This window comes from Salmo salar, chromosome ssa01 (assembly GCF_905237065.1).
Source record: "Salmo salar chromosome ssa01, Ssal_v3.1, whole genome shotgun sequence".
In the NCBI taxonomy this organism is placed as follows: domain Eukaryota; kingdom Metazoa; phylum Chordata; class Actinopteri; order Salmoniformes; family Salmonidae; genus Salmo; species Salmo salar.
The window spans coordinates 29,379,017-29,395,917 of NC_059442.1; the positions used below are offsets into that span (position 1 = coordinate 29,379,017).

The following is a 16,901-nucleotide window of genomic DNA, read 5'->3' on the forward strand; positions in this document are numbered from 1 at the left end:
CTTTCCTTCAACGAAAAACCCCAGCTGCACACAATCCATAACTTGTTGTTACATTATGCTGAAAACTTGGTTAATGGACCATAGTCTACACAGTATATGAGTGTATTATACTGTCACTACAGAACACTGTGAAGGCAACCCCTAGTCTAGCTGTAACTAGCAATCACCTCTCAGATAGAACAACAATATGCTGGTAATGAGAGAGCTGGCGTGGGTCCAGGTAAGAGTTTAAAGAGCTTTCTGCGGTGGGACAAAGCCTATTGAAAAGGCTGTGTGAGGATTAAAACTGCTGCTGGATGAACTGGGATGGAGGACAGTTGTTGGCCAGCTGCTCAGCTTGATACACTACCTGAGAATTTTGAATTGTGTGTCAGTCTCCGTGGGAAACAAGGGGGAACTTTTATGCCCTTGGGACTGTGTTCCGGAACAAACATCATGCCCTGCCAGTTCCATTAAGACTGGGCCGTCCATCGGACAAGTAATGAAGGGAGTGTTCCACTTTAGGTCCCTGTAGCCTGTAGCAGGCTAGTATAGTGTTTCTTTCTACAGCACTTGAATGACACAAGTGGTTACCTCTCTCCTCAAATCAAATCAAGCACTTTTACTAGTCATTGGTAAATAAACACTGGATGGATGTTGGCATGATGGCATGATATATATATATAACTATATAACTATATATACATATATATATATATATATATATCTTACTATTTTCTATTTTGTAGAATAATAGTGAAGACATCAAAACTATGAAATAACACATATGGAAACATGTAGTAACCAAAAAAGTATAAAATATTTTATATTTTCGATTCTTCAAAGTAATCACCCTTTTCCTTGATGACAGCTTTGCACACTCTTGGCATTCTCTCAACCAGCTTCATGAGGAATGCTTTTCCAACAGTCTTGAAGGAGTTCCCACATATGCTGAGCACTTGTTGGCTGCTTTTCCTTCACTTTGTGCTCCAACTCATCCCAAACCATCTCAATTTGGTTGAGGTCAGGTGATTGTGGAGGCCAGGTCATCTGATGCAGCACTCCATCAGTCTCCTTCTTGGTCAAATATCCCTTACACATCCTGGAGGTGTGTTTTGGGTCATTGTCCTGTTTAAAAACAAATGATACTCCCACTAAGCACAAACCAGATGGGACGGCGTATCGCTGCAGAAGGCTGTGGTAGCCATGCTTGTTAAGTGTGCCTTGAATTCATAATAAATCACCAACAGTATCACCAGCAAAACACCCCCACACCATCACACCTCCTCCGCCATGCTTCACGGTGGGAACCACACACGCGGAGATCATCCGTTCACCTACTCTGCGTCTCACAAAGACACGGCGGTTGGAACCAAAATTCTCAAATTTGGACTCTTCAGACCAAAGGACAGATTTCCACCGGTCTAACGTCCATTGCTTGGCAAAAGCAAGTCTCTTATTGGTGTCCTGTAGTAGTGGTTTCTTTGTAGCAATTTGAACATGAAGGCCTGATTCACACAGTCTCCTCTGAACAGTTGATGTTGAGATGTGTCCATTACTTGAACTCTGTGAAGCATTTATTTGGGCTGCAATCTGATGTGCAGTTAACTTTAATGAACGTATCCTCTGCAGCAGAGGTAACTCTGGGTCTTCCTTTCCTGTGGCAATCGTCATGAGAGCCAGTTCCATCATAGCACTTGATGGTTTTTGCGACTGCACTTGAAGAAACTTTCAAAGTTCTTGAAATTTTCCTCATTGACTGACCTTCATGTCTTAAAGTAATGATGGACTGTAATTTCTCGTTACTTTTTTGAGCTGTTCTTGCCATAATATGGACTTGGTATTTTACCAAACAGGGCTATCTTCTATATACCCCCCCCCTACCTTGTCACAACACAACCGATTGTCTCAATTAAGAAGGAAATAAATTCCACAAATTAAGGCACACCTGTTAATTGAAATGCATTCCAATACTTTTGTAAATGTGATATTTCAGTTATTCATTTTTAATACATTTGCAAAAAAATTTAAAAACCTGTTTCCTCTTTGTCATTATGGGGTATGCATTGATGAGGACATTTCTTTTATCATTTTTTGAATAAAGCTGTAACCTAACAAAATGTGGAAAAAGTCAAGGGGTCTGAATACTTTCCCAAGGCACTATGCATTAACTAACACATTAACCAGCAATGACATAGCAAGGGCGGCACAGCCACTGTCCATGATTAGGTAAGCAAAGCCATCCAAAAATGCAAACAAACTAGCAAACAATTCCAATCCACCACTCTTTTATTTTTTTATTTTTTTATTTAACCTGTATTTAACTCTACTTCACTTGTTGGTCTAATATGTAGAAAAAAGGGGTACTCATTTTTAGCCATGTATTTTTAGCCATAAAATATACTACTATGAATTCAGCATAAACTGATGAGAGCACAAACAAATACAAATACAAGCAAACACAAACACATATGAATGCACCTACATTCAGGCCTTACCTTCTTTTGACAAATAGCAGATATCTCGGCTGTAAAGATGAGGCCACAGAGATATTCACCATAACATACAGACAGACATTGGGTTCACCCACATAAAAATACTGTAGTATACCATGGTAGAAATACTGGACTAACTATAGTATAAATACTATAGTAAAACAAACTGTAGTATATACTATAATTACTTTGTGTTTTTTGAGGACTGTAGTATACTGTAGTATTTACTGTAGTGTTTTTGTGGACTATAGTATACTGTAGTATTTACTGTAGTGTTTTTGCAGACCTTACTGTAGTATTTACTCTAGCGCTTTTGTTTTATTATATTTGACATGGAATCGGAGGCTTTATCCTTGAAACCTACTGGAGAAATACTAAAAGAGCACATAACCTGAGGTAAGTCATTCTGAACAGGTAGTTCAGTGCTTCTGCTCTTTTCTGTAACCTGTAGGGAACACAATATTTGGTCTATATTTGGCATGTAGGTTTCTCACTTATGGGTGGCACAAACTGGGATATGGGAGAGGGGAGTGGGCAGGGTATATGCAAATTAAATACTGTAGTATTTATTATAATGAAAAAACGATGGTGTTTTTGCTAACATTACTGTAGTATTTACTAGTGTCATTTTTTGGGATAATACTGTAGTTATTACTATAGTATTCTACAGTATACCACAACATTCTATAGTAAGTACTACACATGATTGAGGGATACTACAGCGTATAGTATAGTATTCTACAGTATACTACAGTTTACTATAGTAATTACTGTAGTATTCTATTGTATAATGTATTTTTTTTCATGTGGGCACTCAGCCTAACTTCCACCTCCCTCCCTACAGTCATAACTACAACTCCTCTTTGATTGACTCTAGAGAGAGAGAGAGAGAGAGAGAGAGAGAGAGCGAGAGAGAGAGAGAGAGAGAGAGAGAGAGAGAGAGCGATTAATTTGCTAACACTCACCTTGGGGCAAGAGCACATCAACAAGCCATTCTGCATGATCTCTGTAAAGATCACACAAATATATAAATCATAAATCAAATTATAGTTAGCTGAGACTACCTCAGAGTTATAAATACACTTCTAGCAGATACACAAACATATACAGTAGTCTGCATGACTGCTTCATGATATATTGTGAGTCTTTAGTGAGGATCAAGGAAGAGACATTGTATTCTAAAGAGCTATACATAGACATTGTATACAGTATGCCATAAGTCAGAGGAAATGAGAACAAGTTGTTTGTGATGGCAATCTCATTATCTGCTCAATGGAATTATGCAACCATGGTGATGCCTCTCCCTCAGGATAAAGACCGGGATAATGAAGCAGACAGCAGGTGACGTATGTTTGGAATGGCATCTTGGTGGAGAGTAAGGTTTTACAACAACAGACCCTGATATCCTTTGGCTGCACTCCTCACAGATGTACAGAGGAGGGGGCTTCTCTCCCAGGGCAACGGAGAGGGTGGGATCGATGCACATCTATAGGGCGACAACAGACAGTTACAGGATCCAGAAGGAATATACAGTACAATAGTAGCAGTGATATATGATTGTAGGCGTCCTAAGAAGTGCATACCACACCCTATTTCTTCAGTGCTTGTGCCATGACACGTGATAACACCTCAAACTCAAATAAGTTTTGATGTCTTCACTATTATTCTACAATGTAGAAAATAGTATAAATTAAGAAACACCCTGGAATGAGTAGGTGTGACCAAAATTGTGACTGGTAATATATATAATATATATAATGTCCCCTCTACCTGTCTCCGCTTGCCTTTAGTCTGAGGCTGGCAGCATGCATATGTTTCTGTTCTGTTATCAATGATCTGTGCATGGCCCTGTATTAGGCCACAGTGCTAATGGCCGAGATGCTCAGATGGTGTTCTGTAATTTACTGCTCTCGTTTACAGGCATACTATCCTCAGGGGCGGTATGGGGTCATGGCTTCCAATTAGGAACCCCCCCCACACCCCCCACACCCCCTCTGTGCTCCTGGGTAATTGAAATCTTGCCCCGTCCCTGCCCCTGTTCCTTTCTCCGCTCTACTTGACAGTTTTGAGCACAGTTGAGCAGAGACACGCAGAGCAGCGCAAACAGGCCTCGAGTTGTGTGGCCAGTGATATCATTACCCGACAGAACAACAAAAGTCACTCAAGCATTTGCTGGTTCCTTTAATGTTGTGCTTCCAGCAGAAAACACGAAGACGCTTTTACACACCATGGCAATCTGGCACATACTTTGTGTATTCACTTTATGTTTGTGTAGACAGTGTACAGTAGTTAGTCAGATATTACCTTGACGGCAGGTTTATTGATGGCATTGTGACACTCAATGTGTTGGCAGTGGATGGGGTTCCAGGCTGTGGAAAATAGAATGGAGGGAAAAAGGGAGAGGGGAGAGATGGAGAGGTGGAAGGAGGATTAGACCTGCAATCTAAAGGTTTGTTGCACACAAGACCAACCTGACAGGCAGACCATAAGCCCCTCACCAGTGTACTGCAGGCCTCTGTATTCACTGATGGCTCCTGGGGGCTTTAGGTTTGGCCAGTAATGAAAGAGCATCTGCACGGCTGGAGGCTTTACTTGGGATGGTCCGTAGGATATGACATACAGCAGGTCCTGCCACAACACAACACACGCAATAGAGAACTACAATGTATGAACCTCTCAAAGCTATTCACTGACACTTTCCAGATCTATGAGAGAGTTGTTTGGACATCTAACCTACGTAAATATGGCACATGCATTTTGCGAACATATACCTTCCACACTTCCTGCTTGTGCTTCATAAGACACTCCAACAACTGACAGTGGTATACTGGAAACAAAAAGGCAGAGGCTAAAGTCAAACAGGTGGCAGGTACAACATAGTGTACAGTGCATTGATCAAAAGACAGGCTGTGCTACACTGGACATAGACACTGTGATGTACTGTATTGTACTGGTTGGGGATAACCTGAGTTAAAGGTTTACCTGGGTTGGAGGTGTACTGCATAGCAATCATTAGCATAGAGGAGGCAGATAGATTGACATATGCTGGAACGCCCCCTTCTCTTCTAGTGGAACCCACTAAAGAAGGACAGAAAAGACAAATGAAGAACCTTAACCTCATGAAGATCTGCATACTGTGGGACACCAACCTGGCAGTTCCTTTGATATGGTGATGCATACTGACATTTCTGGTAAATATGTATGACTACTGATATTGAATGAGACTTATCCCACTTAATGTCTTGTTAACTCCATGTTGAATTGAAAAGGGGTTCTTTTTCACATGCAAATAGATGGATGTTAGATACAGAGTGGCTGTACTCACATACAGCCATGGGGAGGAAAGAAGTGCTCAGGTACTCAATGATGTCTTTGTGCAGGAATGGGGGGAATGTAGCTAAAGTGGAGATCATAGTGTAGGGTAAAGTGCTGAGAATATCGTCACTGAGAAAGGGCAGGAGGCAAGTTGTTGTGTAAAATATGGACTGTCCCAGATCTGATGGGAGAAGGAAGAGCCAAGACGCACAGACACAGAGAGAGAGACAGTAATTCAATGAAATGTACATATGTTGCAAACATATGTAAGTAAATAAAAATATAGCATTACAACTTAAAGAAAATGGATAAATATACACCATGTATAAATACAACAAAATCCTGAGAGAGTATTGTGAGATTCAGTTTAGGTCAGTGCGGTTTCAGTAAAACCTATTAATACTGCACTGGTGTTTGCACTCAGCAAAGGGTAGTGCTTTCTAGTCAAGGAGATGCACTTTCATGCTTATTCCATATAAACAGATATACAGTGGGGGGAAAAAGTATTTGATCCCCTGCTGATTTTGTACATTTGCCCACTAACAAAGAAAGGATCAGTCTATAATTTTAATGGTAGGTTTATTTGAACAGTGAGAGACAGAATAACAACAAAAATATCCAAAAAAATGCATGTCAGAAATGTTATAAATTGATTTGCATTTTAATGAGGGAAATAAGTATTTGACCCCCTCTCAATCAGAAAGATTTCTGGCTCCCAGGTGTATTTTATACAGGTAACGAGCTGAGATTAGGAGCACACTCTTAAAGGGAGTGCTCCTAACCGCAGCTTGCTACCTGTAAAAAAGACACCTGTCCACAGAAGCAATCAATCAATCAGATTCCAAACTCTCCACCATGGCCAAGACCAAAGAGCTCTCCAAGGATGTCAGGGACACCTACACAAGGCTGGAATGGGCTACAAGACCATCACCAAGCAGCTTGGTGAGAAGGTGACAACATTTGGTGAGATTATTCGTAAATGGAAGAAACACAAAAGAACTGTCAATCTCCCTCGGCCTGGGGCTCCATGCAAGATCTCACCTCGTGGAGTTGCAATGATCATGAGAACGGTGAGGAATCAGCCCAGAACTACACGTGAGGATCTTGTCAATGATCTCAAGGCAGCTGGGACCATAGTCACCAAGAAAACAATTGGTAACACATTACGCCGTGAAGGACTGAAATCCTGCAGCGCCCGCAAGGTCCCCCTGCTCAAGAATACATATACATGCCCGTCTGAAGTTTGCCAATGAACATCTGAATGACTCAGAGGACAACTGGTGAAAGTGTTGTGGTCAGATGAGACCAAAATGGAGCTCTTTGACATCAACTCACCTCGCCGTGTTTGGAGGAGAAGGAATGCTGCGTATGACCCCAAGAACACCATCTCCACCGTCAAACATGGAGGTGGAAACATTATGCTTTGGGGGTGTTTTTCTGCTAAGAGGACAGGACAACTTCACCGCATCAAAGGGATGATGGACCGGGCCATGTACCGTCAAATCTTGGGTGAGAACCTCCTTCCCTCAGCCAGGGCATTGAAAATGGGTCGTGGATGGGTATTCCAGCATGACAATGACCCAAAACACACGGCCAAGGCAACAAAGGAGTGGCTCAAGAAGAAGCACATTAAGGTCCTGGAGTGGCCTAGCCAGTCTCCAGACCTTAATCCCATAGAAAATCTGTGGAGGGAGCTGAAGGTTCGAGTTGCCAAATGTCAGCCTCGAAACCTTAATCACTTGGAGAAGTGGGACAAAAATCCCCCTGAGATGTGTGCAAACCTGGTGGCCAACTACAAGAAACGTCTGACCTCTGTGTTTGCCAACAAGGGTTTTGCCACCAAGTACTAAGTCATGTTTTGCAGAGGGGTCAAATACTTATTTCCCTCATTAAAATGCTAATCATTTTATAACATTTTTGACATGCGTTTTTCTGGATTTTTTTGTTGTTATTCTGTCTCTCACTGTTCAAATAAATCTACTATTAAAATTATAGACTGATCATTTCTTTGTAAGTGGGCAAACGTACAAAATCAGCAGGGGATCAAATACTTTTTCCCCCCACTGTATTCACAGACTTGCTATTTACAGATTACGATTACCTGGTGCAGTTAATATATACACAACATATGCCAGCCATAGCAATTTAACCTTTAAAATAGTTTTTTTATAGATACATTTCCATTTTCAATACATGTTTTAAAAAGAGATTGCAAACAGTTAATACATGTGTACAGTACGACAGTATGTCTGTGAATTCCAGTAAGTTATCAACAGAGTTAGCTGACAGGATCCAGCATGTTCCCCATCACCCCATGCATCCCTTTTGATCTTCTGTGGGACTCGTCTCTTGGAGGGAATGAAGCCAGAAAAGGCAGCTTCATGTGGTCAAGAAGGGTCGTGGGGCGATAGACACGTACAGAGGTACAGTATGTCCTGGTTTCACTCACCATGCTGACCATGCTGCAGCAGGGGCACCAGGTCAAGCAGGGTCACGAGGGTCGCATAGAGCCCCTGATAGTCCAGAGAGGGGTACTCTGAGAGCTGAGCGTCCCGACTCTGCTGCCCCTGCCCCCCGCGGTCTGGCGGGGCATCACGCAGAACGCTGTAAAGGAGGGAGCGAGTAACTGTAGGGTTGATGGAACTGACTTGTGGTCTTAGAGATGGGGTGAGTGGGAATGGCACAGGAAAAAGACACATGGTCATGGGCACGGCCAAATTGGAAGCTTCCTGGTTCTCCTTCCTGCCTGTGCGGGACAGAATGCTGCTCCGGGGGTGGGGGGAGGAGGGAGGGGATAGGGGGGAACAAGGGAAAAAAAGAGACAACAAAGACACAAAGAAACAGCACATTACATTGAAATGGCACTACAGAGACAGCGTAAATAGAAAAAAACAAACCCATATAGACCCCACATAGGATGCAGTGTCTCTAATATTTCACTGAAGGCATTGGGAATTGTTCCCTGCTTTATCTGTTCAGTGTGACATAGAATTACTTTAATTTTCTATTTCACTTTTTGTACATCTTTGTCTTCTGGAAACAATAAACATGAACAGAAACGTTTGCAAAAACTGCAATGATCACTGCATCTCATGCGTATCTGGTGACAAGGAGAAGAAAAAAATGCATGTTTTCAGTGGCAACCCCATACTTCTCCGAAGGGGAAACTGCAAATGGTTTTCCCTCTGTGGCTGCCATATTCCAATCAGATCAATTCAGCAGCAATCATACCGAGAGGCCAATGGGCCACGATGTTTCTCAGGGAAAATGATCCTGTTTTGTAGGGCTGTCGTCAAGGATGGGAGTGACACCAAATCAGTTAGGGAAAATACGGAGGTGACACTTTTGAAACATGCTTCAGCTAGTAATAAACATGTGTGTGAGGTTAGATAAGAGTTCCTGGGTCACAGCACATGTTTATTGCACCAGAGAAAAAATGTCTGTATGCATTCATTATGATACTGTATCATTATCATCAGGAGAAATAATGAGATCCAACAGGCATATGGATTCAAGTCTCTAAAATAAATGTAACAACTAATCTACGGTAGGGGAGAAACTATAATGACAAAGGAAGAGGTTGTTTCAAACAGGATGACAGGTAGCATTATGTTTGTGAGCTAATGGGGGATGGACGTTTGTGTTTGCTGTCCCCTGGGAAGGTGGATATCTCACCATTTAGAGAGAGGGAAGAACTAGTTGGTTGGTTTGTGTGTGGGGGTTCTAGGGGTGGGGAGGCAGGGGGACAGAGAGCCTTGCTCTTTTACTAAACATGATGTTATAGAACTAAGCTGTTCTATCAGTAAAATTACTTGGAGGTGCTTAGCATGAGAGCCCAGGTGACAAATTCTGATCTTTGGTTTTTCATAGAGGTAGAGGTATAGCATTTCTACAGGGGCAGTGAGTAAGGGGATTTTAGTGTAGCAATACAGAATAGCCTACTATTATGACATTTTACAAGATCAACATCATCATCCTCTGACTATTCCCCTGAAAGTTATACTCCGTAAGAATTTGGCCGCATGTTGGACGATTTTAAATACCGGAAACCGAAGTGTAAAAAACATTCTCTCAGTGAGTTGGAACAGATAGTCAGTTTCCAACAATGGGGGAGATTTGTTTTATATCTTGCGGAGTATGACTTAATATCACCACCCTCTTTGCACATATTCAACTGCAGAATTGAACTGAACACACACACAGACGCACAGAGACACACAGACAAACAAACACACGCACAATAATACACAGACACACGTTATGCACACACAGTAAGACATGTCTCAGATCCAATAAAACAACCTGCTGTCACTATCTTCTAAATGTTTTCGCTAACTGCGGCAATATCTAGTTTCTCTAAAGCTTGAGTGAGCCACTGATTATAAATTACATTACTGTAAATAAGCATTAACTAGGGGATATAACACCGTAATAACCACTGTTTCCTAGCTAAATGTGAGATATTTCATTTCCTTTGACTTGTTCATGCCGGGCAAGGTTCAAGAGGAACTAGGAATGAAGTACATCACATTATAATATGATACATGAAATGATCTTGATTCAGTATCAGACTGCATCTTGGTTCCTCACAGTCACTCAAAAGATTGATGGAATTTGGCATGGGGTCAGGGCGACTGTGAATCCATGGTTCACTGATGCAGAGAGCTAGACAGCTTGGCTGGTGGGTGTTACTTTCTAGATGACTGGCTGGGAGGAAAATCTGGAAACTACATGACTTGACTAATATATGACATGTTACATAGCACCCCTTGGAGTAAGCCCCTTAAAATGAGCCCAGGTAGCCGCATCCCTTTACTCTAATATCCTAATAGTCTTACACTGATATCGCTCTATGCTGCAGAATTAATGAAATATTCATTTGGCGCTCCATCCTCTGTCTGTGCTGGACTCTTTTTTTCCCAGGAACTTGACATATGCAAGCCTCAGTGCTCCCTGTATTTAGCTCACACTCTCTCCCTCTCTTCACCCCCGGCCAATGAAACACAGGTGTCTGTCAGAATGTCTGAGAGTCTACTGAGCAGTGCAGAGTGGTTTCAATGTGGGAGGCATGGTTTGTTGTGTGAATTGGGAGGGAGGAGATTTGGCTCAAGGAAAATATGAGGCGAATGTTACAGTATCATACCAGCGTGATTCCCTTCACACCCCAGCGATAGAGCCTCACAGACACAATTGTCATTAGAGTTAACATGCTGCCACAACATAGGCTCATACAATCACAGCCCTTGTCACACTCCATCTGTGCCAAGGACCAATAGGATGCCAGGCTTGTAACAATACACTAGCAAGCACATTTAGCTAGATCATTCTCTCAGCAAAGTCAGAAAGATCCAAGATACTTTACCAATATTGACTTGAAAATTATCATAATTTGGCCAGGAAAGAAATGAACCCACTGTGTGATGAAATGAAAATGATTGTCATAATCCCATAATTTTCATAAAAGTGAAACATGAAAGTTCTGTCTCCCTAATCCCCATCCCTTTAGATAACTGTGCCTAATGATGATGATTTATGTAGCCAATGATCAAAGCACATCTGATTCTCACAGAGAGCTCTGCTCAAACTCAACAAATAAATGTCACATACTGGTTGTGGCCATAATGGCTGCCCTGGCTTCTTGACCTGTTCTGAGGGGACGTGTTGTTCCCTCCACAGGCCCTCTGTCACTGCACACTGGGGACTGTCAGACCCAAGGAGCCAGAGGACCAGACCTCCCTTAGCCCCTCTGGGAGTGAGACTACAGGCCATCCTAGGAACATGTGCATCTACAAAGCTACCATTGAACCTACAGAGGGGTTGAAATTGCTATTTCTTTTTGGTACTTTTTCTCCAATATAATACCAACCATACCAGGTACACTCTGCAAAATAACAGAATTATTCACATTATTATTCATAACCGCCTACTTACAACATCAACACAATTCATATCCCCTTGAGGCACACCCACATTGGAAAGACTCAGTAATGGCAATCTTGGCAGATTTGATTTATTGGTTGGAACCCAACAAACCTTCTCTATTTTATTTAAAAAGAGCGTACTACAATATCAAACAGCCATGGAGCGTTATGAGGGGATCGTGTTGTTGACTCTTGTTGTTGATATACTGTAGGATCATGGTCCTCATACAGCAACATGAAACATGGTATCACGGTATCACAAAGGCAGAGGATGGAGCAACTCAATTCCCTCTCTAAAGAGGACCTGGGTGGTTATCAACTAGGATTCTTAAATGATGATACACTTGCACTGTTGGAAACCGTTTCCCATATTTCCCCTTACATGTATATCTTCTAATTTCAACTGACTTCCTACCAGCAATAATCCTGTCTTATTGCTGTGCATGTATTACAATTAGGCTAAACCCCAGTCACCTCTCCTCTGAAACTAAACATCAAATATTGTTACGCCCCGTTACTTCACCTGTGGTTCCAGCGCAGGGTACTTACCTGAGCAGGGTTTGGGAAAAGTATTTCAGTGTGTTTGCAATGTCTGTTCCGGAGGGCACGGGGTAAATATTGTGTTGCACACGGTTGTGATACTCTTGCAAGTATCGTATCTTAGAGGCAACTAAACAAGATAAAGAGCAGAGTAACAAACAAAAGAAGTCTGATGAAGCCTTTATCAAATCAGGGGTGGTGGGGGCAATAGGATATGGTTGGTACAGTATAAGCCTGGTTATTGATAGTCTGCCCCAAGCATGGCAAAGGGTCAGGGTCCTTGTGGCATCCTATCTGTCTCTCTTTAAGTGACCTTTGTGTTTGTCCAGCTAGGTCACAACCAGCCCTGGAGTGGGTTGTTTTGGTGCCATTTTGTGACTCGCGCTGGTAGTGTTTAGTGCTCGCTGACCTGCAAATGACAAGTCCCAAAAATAACAATTACACCCACAGGCTTTGTGTTTGTGTGGGGCAGGGTGTGGTGTATGTGTAATTAAATGACTGTGTGTAGGCTATACACATGGGTGGAGGAGTGTGTTCATTTTCTGCAAATTTCATACCAAGGAAAACATGGTTGGCTACAACGAAGTGGTTCTGTAAATAGAATCAGCAGGGCTCCCTTCAGACACACTTTGTAAAAACAGAAATGTACCTCGTCCACAGGCTCAATTGCTAGAGCCAACAGGGTGGAAAAAATTAGCAAGGGCGCAAAAAACTCTCGTTTTTGCCTGCCAAAACCAAATATCAACTCTTGTTTTTAAGGGCTAAAACGTGTGATACTTGTGCAAACTAATGTCTGACCAATTCAGTAATGTCAATGTAGCCTACAGAACGCAGGAGAAACAACACAAATCTCTATAAGCTACCTAGTGGGTGTTTACACATGGTACCATAGAATAGCATATAGTACCTTCTAAGATGCCCCAAACATGGCCAAATAGATGTAAAATCGTTTAAGCAGGCTTTATTACAGATAAATGTATATATAGGAACTTTGTTTATTCCATGCATTATATGCCTATTTGAGAAATTAGTTCTTTCAAGGTGTGTTGATTGACAACAACAACAAACCACCAATTGTTTATTACACTATGCATTTATTCACTCTCATTTTCTAGAGTAAATAATCTGATGTTTATCAAAGAGTGTAACCGCAGTCTGTTTATCCACCTGTTCAGAGGTAAATGATGAAGAAAAAAATCGTATTCATGTTATGAACGAAAAATATATGATATGAACAAGCAAATCAACCACATTATTGATCAACAATGCCACCATATTGTTCAGTGGAAAATGTATCAAATCGACCTTGATACCAATACAGCGTGTCAATCAAAAATGAATGCTTATTAATATCTGTTAGAATGTTTTGTCCATATATTTTTGGTGTCAACCGCCAGAACATAAAGCATCCCCTAGACACCAGCCCCTCGAGCCGTCCTCTGCAACGCGAGGACGTGTTGCAACCTGCCTTAGCAACCGCGGTTTCATCACCAAGGACAGCTCCCCTCATTCGCTTTCTTACTATAAAATTACACGAAAAAATGGGAGGATATAAGAGGAACATTTTAAATAATAGTACTTACATTGCTCTGCTTTCGTAGACATTGTGGAAATAATTCACGAATCATAAAACAAACACTGTCAAATGTTTTTTCTCCCCTACGGTGTTATTCCACCTTAGTCTTAAGAAAAGTGAATAAACACCCTCGCGCACAGGCTCGCTTTGGTTGTACCACTGCTGCCATGGAAGCAGGTTAACAGCAATTGAAATCTATTGCATTGGACATGTAGGTAATTTAAATGCATGTGGTGTGTTTCGTGGATATGTTATACATGTCATTTTATATGTATATGTCAATGTGCTGGTAGAAAAAGACGGACACAAATCAGAACATACTTTTCCAAATGGACTGTTCCGACTATGACAAAGTGTCATTCAAGAAAGTGATTTTTAACACCCGCCTCAACATGAGGCTGCTAATGCTCTTTTCGCAATTCAGCATCAACTGAGAATCTAAGTTCGAACGTGGTGGCATACTTACTCCTCTTAGGCTATATATCACTATTTTATATAGGCTAATTTATAATCAAGCACAGATGGTTATCAGAGATTTTGTAACTGTAACTTATAAAGGCATCAGGGGTCGCATTTTTAAACAATGTAATGTGACAGTATGCACAAAAACCATGTTTTGAAAATATACAATCAAACTACTGTACTTCTTTGTGGTAAACATAGGCCATTTGATCCACATTAGTTAGTGGTGAGAGAGAATTGCTCCTATAGTTTCTTGCTTTTCCAAGAGTCTTTCCATCATCACTGGGGGGTTATGGCAACTGACTATTTATATCATGAATGGTTTTCTTTTCTTTACAGAAAGTTATTGGAATTCTTCCAAGTTCACCCTAGTTAAAACAAGATAAATAAGATTTTCCAAAGATAAACAAGATTTTCAGTTCTGAGCCTAAGAGAATGGACACTATGAGCTTAACTAGCCTTCTCAACAGATCTCAGTGTGAGCCAAGAACCAAGACTAAAGTATTCCCATCTGCAGCTGATAAAGTAACAACATCCTGTCTCTGGAGCCTGGGCTGACGCACTGGTTCCTGGTACTCCTTGTCCACTAGAAGACAATCACGCATTCCACTAGAAGACAATCACGCATTCAACGGAAGTCAAATATAGATTGGAATTCTGAAGCTGAAAACATAGTTGGCCGTGGGCCAGCCTGCTGAAACAATATTTAATGTCTGCAATAAAGACAAACAACAATGCAACAGTGTGCCAACTTTGTCTTTATTGATCTTTGTCAGATAGGATGGCACTTACTGCAGATGTATGATTACAAATAGAAGCAGTGCTAATTTAAGGGACGAATCCATAATGCATTTACAGTGCCATCAACTAAAAATACTACATGTCATGATCCCACCTCTTTAGAAACTAAGTAAATGGAAAATATGCAACATTATACCATCCACCTGGTAAATTATTGTGGTTTCATTCATCTGTTTATATCTTTATTAATCTTATACATTAATTAAGACAAGATACATTTAGGCAATGTTTTTGTCTTTCGCTGATGTTTCACTGATGTCATACTATGCATGGTGGTGTAGCCCAGTCAGGGTTCTGGAGGGGGTCTTTGGCGGTAAACTGGGATACGGTGCATGATCCATCCAGCTGGAGCCAGGAGAGCGAACGCAAACACTGACATTGTGAAGAGAGATTGCTGTGAGGGAAACAAAGAGACCAGATACACATTTAGAATATAAAACAAACAGGCAACAGCTGAATGTAACTCCTTGGTCATGTAATTACACTGTAATTACCTGGGTCAGGTTTTTATGCATTTGTGTAAAACCCATCGCCCACCCCCCCCCCCCCCCCCACTCTCTCTCTCATAAACACCAACTTTCTGTCTCTCCCTGTTTATCAAGCCCTATCTCTCCTTCGTGTTGTAGGCTTACAGCTGGGCCGACCAATTGACCTGCACCCCAGAGGGTCATGATCCTTTGCTGTGATTATATTACATCATGGTCTCCCTAGCACAGTCTCCATCCCCCTGCCTGCACACCATCCTCCCCTGACACTGTTGGGCTTCATAGCTACACCCATAAACGATCAGTTAAAAACCCTGTGGATGTCCTTCATAGCTACACCCATAAACGATCAGTTAAAAACCCTGTGGATGTCCTTTATAGCTACACCCATAAACGATCAGTTAAAAACCCTGTGGATGTCCTTCATAGCTACACCCATAAACGATCAGTTAAAAACCCTGTGGATGTCCTTCATAGCTACACCCATAAACGATCAGTTAAAAACCCTGTGGATGTCCCTGAGGAAAGTCGAGCGGACGGCTGCACCAACACTAGGTTCTGTCTCACAACTCTGTCATCAGATCTCTTTTCCGAGGGGAAAGCTTGGCACTACTAACTTAAATAAATATAAATACAAATACATTTATTAATAAAACATCTTTCTATTTTAACTGGAAAACCCCCTTCACTTGAATTCACCACATTATAGAATGTAAAGTAATGTGTTAAAGATATGGCTGCCTCAGACTGTAGCTTTGTCGTAGTGTTGTAGTTTCTTGTCTGATGTTTGTGTAATTTTAGGAGTTCAGTGGGCCGCAATTCGTCAGAATTAGCTTTGTTTTAGTTCAATTCCTATGAGCTTTGCATGGACCAGCTTGACCATTGAATTCTGACATTGAATGGTAATATAAGATAATATATACTTTCAAACATTTGCAGGCAACAAAATAAAGAATGCAAAAATTATAATGAAATTGGTAACATGAACATAACGAAACAATTACCAAATGGGACACTTCCAAAACAATATTTTTCTGGTTGCAAGAAATAAGTTGGACAGAGAGATGAGGAGCATTGGTTCCTACCCCAGGCCCAATCTTGTCCTTGGGTGGCTTGCTGTAGATATTTGATATGTGGTCCTGCAGAACCGCCTTTGTCCTTACAAGGAACCCAGAGGGTCCCCTAAAAAGAGCAAACATCACTCTATTTAATCCTGTGTGGCTAACGTCAGGTTCACAGCTTCTGGACAGCACACTCTATCTCAGTAACACTGGAAAACTTCCCAGCAGTACATCCTCTGAGATAGAGGCACTGGGCTTTCATCAAG

General features: G+C 41.5%; 1 protein-coding gene and 1 long non-coding RNA gene across 2 annotated transcripts in view; both read right to left on the reverse strand.

Annotated features, from left to right (window-relative positions):
• LOC106586068 (protein unc-79 homolog) overlaps positions 1 to 13,972 on the reverse strand; it is a 51,632-nt gene extending 37,660 nt beyond the window's left edge. Inside the window, exons 1-11 of the mRNA XM_045694096.1 lie at positions 13,834 to 13,972; positions 12,260 to 12,380; positions 8,239 to 8,552; positions 5,800 to 5,970; positions 5,457 to 5,552; positions 5,246 to 5,301; positions 4,973 to 5,102; positions 4,779 to 4,843; positions 3,872 to 3,960; positions 3,440 to 3,480; positions 2,478 to 2,506 (exon numbers count right to left, since the gene is read on the reverse strand). Of these exons, the coding sequence (XP_045550052.1) occupies positions 2,478 to 2,506; positions 3,440 to 3,480; positions 3,872 to 3,960; positions 4,779 to 4,843; positions 4,973 to 5,102; positions 5,246 to 5,301; positions 5,457 to 5,552; positions 5,800 to 5,970; positions 8,239 to 8,552; positions 12,260 to 12,380; positions 13,834 to 13,855 (1,134 nt within the window). The 5' untranslated portion in view covers positions 13,856 to 13,972. The remainder of the gene's footprint in view (positions 1 to 2,477; positions 2,507 to 3,439; positions 3,481 to 3,871; positions 3,961 to 4,778; positions 4,844 to 4,972; positions 5,103 to 5,245; positions 5,302 to 5,456; positions 5,553 to 5,799; positions 5,971 to 8,238; positions 8,553 to 12,259; positions 12,381 to 13,833) is intronic.
• Positions 13,973 to 15,028: 1,056 nt separating this feature from the next.
• Positions 15,029 to 16,901, reverse strand: LOC106599857 (uncharacterized). The gene is made up of 2 exons (XR_001327598.2): positions 16,660 to 16,901; positions 15,029 to 15,483 (listed from the first exon to the last, which is right to left on the reverse strand). It is a non-coding gene; the product is annotated as an uncharacterized lncRNA (long non-coding RNA).